General features: G+C 35.9%; 1 protein-coding gene across 1 annotated transcript in view; it reads right to left on the reverse strand.

Annotated features, from left to right (window-relative positions):
• LOC107579376 (sec1 family domain-containing protein 1-like) overlaps positions 1 to 2,338 on the reverse strand; it is a 2,792-nt gene extending 454 nt beyond the window's left edge. The window contains exons 1-5 of the mRNA XM_016265210.1: positions 2,288 to 2,338; positions 1,735 to 1,820; positions 1,342 to 1,441; positions 782 to 921; positions 7 to 89 (exon numbers count right to left, since the gene is read on the reverse strand). Coding sequence (XP_016120696.1) covers positions 7 to 89; positions 782 to 921; positions 1,342 to 1,441; positions 1,735 to 1,820; positions 2,288 to 2,299 — 421 coding nt within the window. The 5' untranslated portion in view covers positions 2,300 to 2,338. The remainder of the gene's footprint in view (positions 1 to 6; positions 90 to 781; positions 922 to 1,341; positions 1,442 to 1,734; positions 1,821 to 2,287) is intronic.
• Between the last annotated feature and the right edge of the window lie 330 nt (positions 2,339 to 2,668).

The raw sequence follows: 2,668 nt of genomic DNA on the forward strand, positions 1-2,668 counted from the left end.
TGATACTCTTGAGGCGTTTAACCTCATCCTCTTGGGCTCGATATGCATCTAGTTCCTCCTGCACAGCTTCTGCAACCTCAGGAAATGGACTGAAATGGTGAACAAAAATGTATTAAATGCTTTTCATGCAGAAGAGGCTAAAAATAAATGACATTAAGCTGTTGTAAATATATCAGTATAAACTGCTGGATACAGTCCTGAAAGCAGGAATGAAACTAAAACATTTTCCAAAACAGAACCTATGATATTTTGCAAAAATAAGCAATGATATAAAATAATATTAGCAAATGTTCTTAAATATTAACAAACACTGTGACATCTGACAAATCATTTGAATTAAGACAACTAGGGATGATTTCCTATCACGCATTTACACGCTTGAAAGTACAGTTGGTTAATTAATGTCCTTAAAGGGATAGTTCACACAAAAATTTACTATTTTGGTGCCCACTGACAACTTATTTTGTGTTTCACAGAAAAAGAAACTCATCCGTTTGGAACAACATGAGGGTGAGTAAATGACTACAAAATTTAAATTTTTGGGTGAACTATTCAACATTTTATTATACTAGGACAGAATAAGGTCTTTGGAAAGCAACATCAGACATAATCATTTATATTAGACTTAAGAAATTGCATCAGACATATTAATTACAGTCATTAGTTCAAAATATTTCAAATCAGAATACTAGAAGTAATCAAAAAAAAAAACTAAAAACATTTAAAAATGCACAATGATCTCCATTTGGATACATGAGTTTTACCAACAGTAGATGTTTACCTTCCTTTGTGTTTTTGCCAAAATTTATCAGCAGCAGTGAGATCATAGCTCTTCTTGTTTTTCTTTTTTGGCCGTGCTCCAGCTGGGCTGGCCTCTGACCCTTGAGACTCCTCCACACTGACCCGGTTCAGGTGGAAGTCCTGATATAGGGGATATATTGGTTAGGCAAGGCAAAATAACTGAATCAAAACACAATACAGGATCTAAAATAACACACATGCCAGCTTTTACTAATACAGAATAGAATCCCTCAGAGTACAGCTGCCATACAGGGAATTGAGACGATATTAAGGCAGAAGCAGTTTTGAGACGGTGGAAAAAATACCCAAAGGATTAATGATCATTGGCACAAAAAGCAACCCAGCACGTACATTCCACATTTCATGAAACCCCTTTGTCATCCATATGATAACTGCGATAGCTTCATCTTTCCATATATGCCACAACTTGGAACTATTTGCAGTTTCCATTTTGGGAAATAAATTACATTAACACTAGTAGAAAAAAAGGAGAAATTAATTAACTGTGGATCACACGAGTTTATTTTAGGTTCTGCTCACCAGCACATCATGAATAAGAGCCTGATACGTCCATGTGTGGTGGAGAGGAGTCGCTAGATCCAGGTTACGATCGGCAAGAACAAACAGTGGCCTCTGAAAACTGTGAGAGTGATGAAGGGAAAGAAGGGATATTTTTATGGCCCGATACTAAAACATTTCTCAACTTTCTAGATCTTTCTTAAAGTGTCCCAGTTAAGGACACTTTACTGTCTCTCTCTCTCTATCTATCTATCTGTCTGTCTTGGCTATCTATTCATCCATCCATCTGGAGGTATTTGTTTTGGATTAAGAGTTTACAATAATAATTTTAAGATCAAAGATTTATATCTTAAACAAGTATACTCTCTTAAAATCAGTCGTATGTAGGTGTGCAAGACTGTGTTTTTGCTCCACCTGAACTGGCCAGTGCCCATGGTGTCTCCGGTGAACAGGCTGTTACGAGCATCTCGCAGATTCTCTCTCAGTTTCTTGTCAAGTTTCTGAGAAAAAAAAAAAAAGTTAAATCAATATTATTAATATTCCATTAGAAACAATTGTACAATATGTATAAAATAAATTAATCCAATAAACTGAGCAACAGGTGTTAATTTTGTCTCATATTACAGTGAGACATTCCTTTGCTGAAACTAATCATCTAAAACTCAGCACTGAAAGCAAGCTGAGGTTGGACCAAATCCCACATATGGAACAAAGAGGAATTTTGTGCCAGTGAAACTGAATTAAGCTACAGTATCAGTTTGCACATTGTGCACAGACTATGAAATGTACAAATGCACTGTAATGCAGAGATTAGTGTAGGGATTGAGGTGATAATCAAATGACCAAAGCCATTCTATAACACTCTATTCTAGAATTCATAAATTGGAAAAGAAGACAAAGGTGTCTCAGACTGGTCATAAAGAAAGTATGAGAGGAACATTAAAAAACAGAGCAGCGAGTCTCTTACCACGGCTACCATTTCAGCAGCATTCCCTCTTGGACATCGGATTATTGGGACAGCACCTATGATAACAAGAAAGCTCACTGTACTGCCAATAGGAGGGTGCATTGAATATCTGCTCCCAAGACACAAAATTACATTTGAAAAACAACAATACAGGCCTGACCACTGCACTTAATTTGAATTGTGATGTTTCTGTCATATACAATTCTAGTAGTCATGTAGTAAGTAAACAGACCTAACTGAAATATTCAATGCATTATCTAAATATTTTTGCCCTTTGAGCAATGCACAAAACAATATTAGGAAGTTTCTGCCACCCAGTGGCTCTTTATGACAGTTGAGACTTAAACTAATGGTTGTAATGTGAGAATTATTATTAAAAAA

The sequence above is a fragment of the Sinocyclocheilus grahami genome, unplaced genomic scaffold, assembly GCF_001515645.1.
Source record: "Sinocyclocheilus grahami isolate Dianchi unplaced genomic scaffold, SAMN03320097.WGS_v1.1 scaffold16897.1, whole genome shotgun sequence".
Taxonomy (NCBI): domain Eukaryota; kingdom Metazoa; phylum Chordata; class Actinopteri; order Cypriniformes; family Cyprinidae; genus Sinocyclocheilus; species Sinocyclocheilus grahami.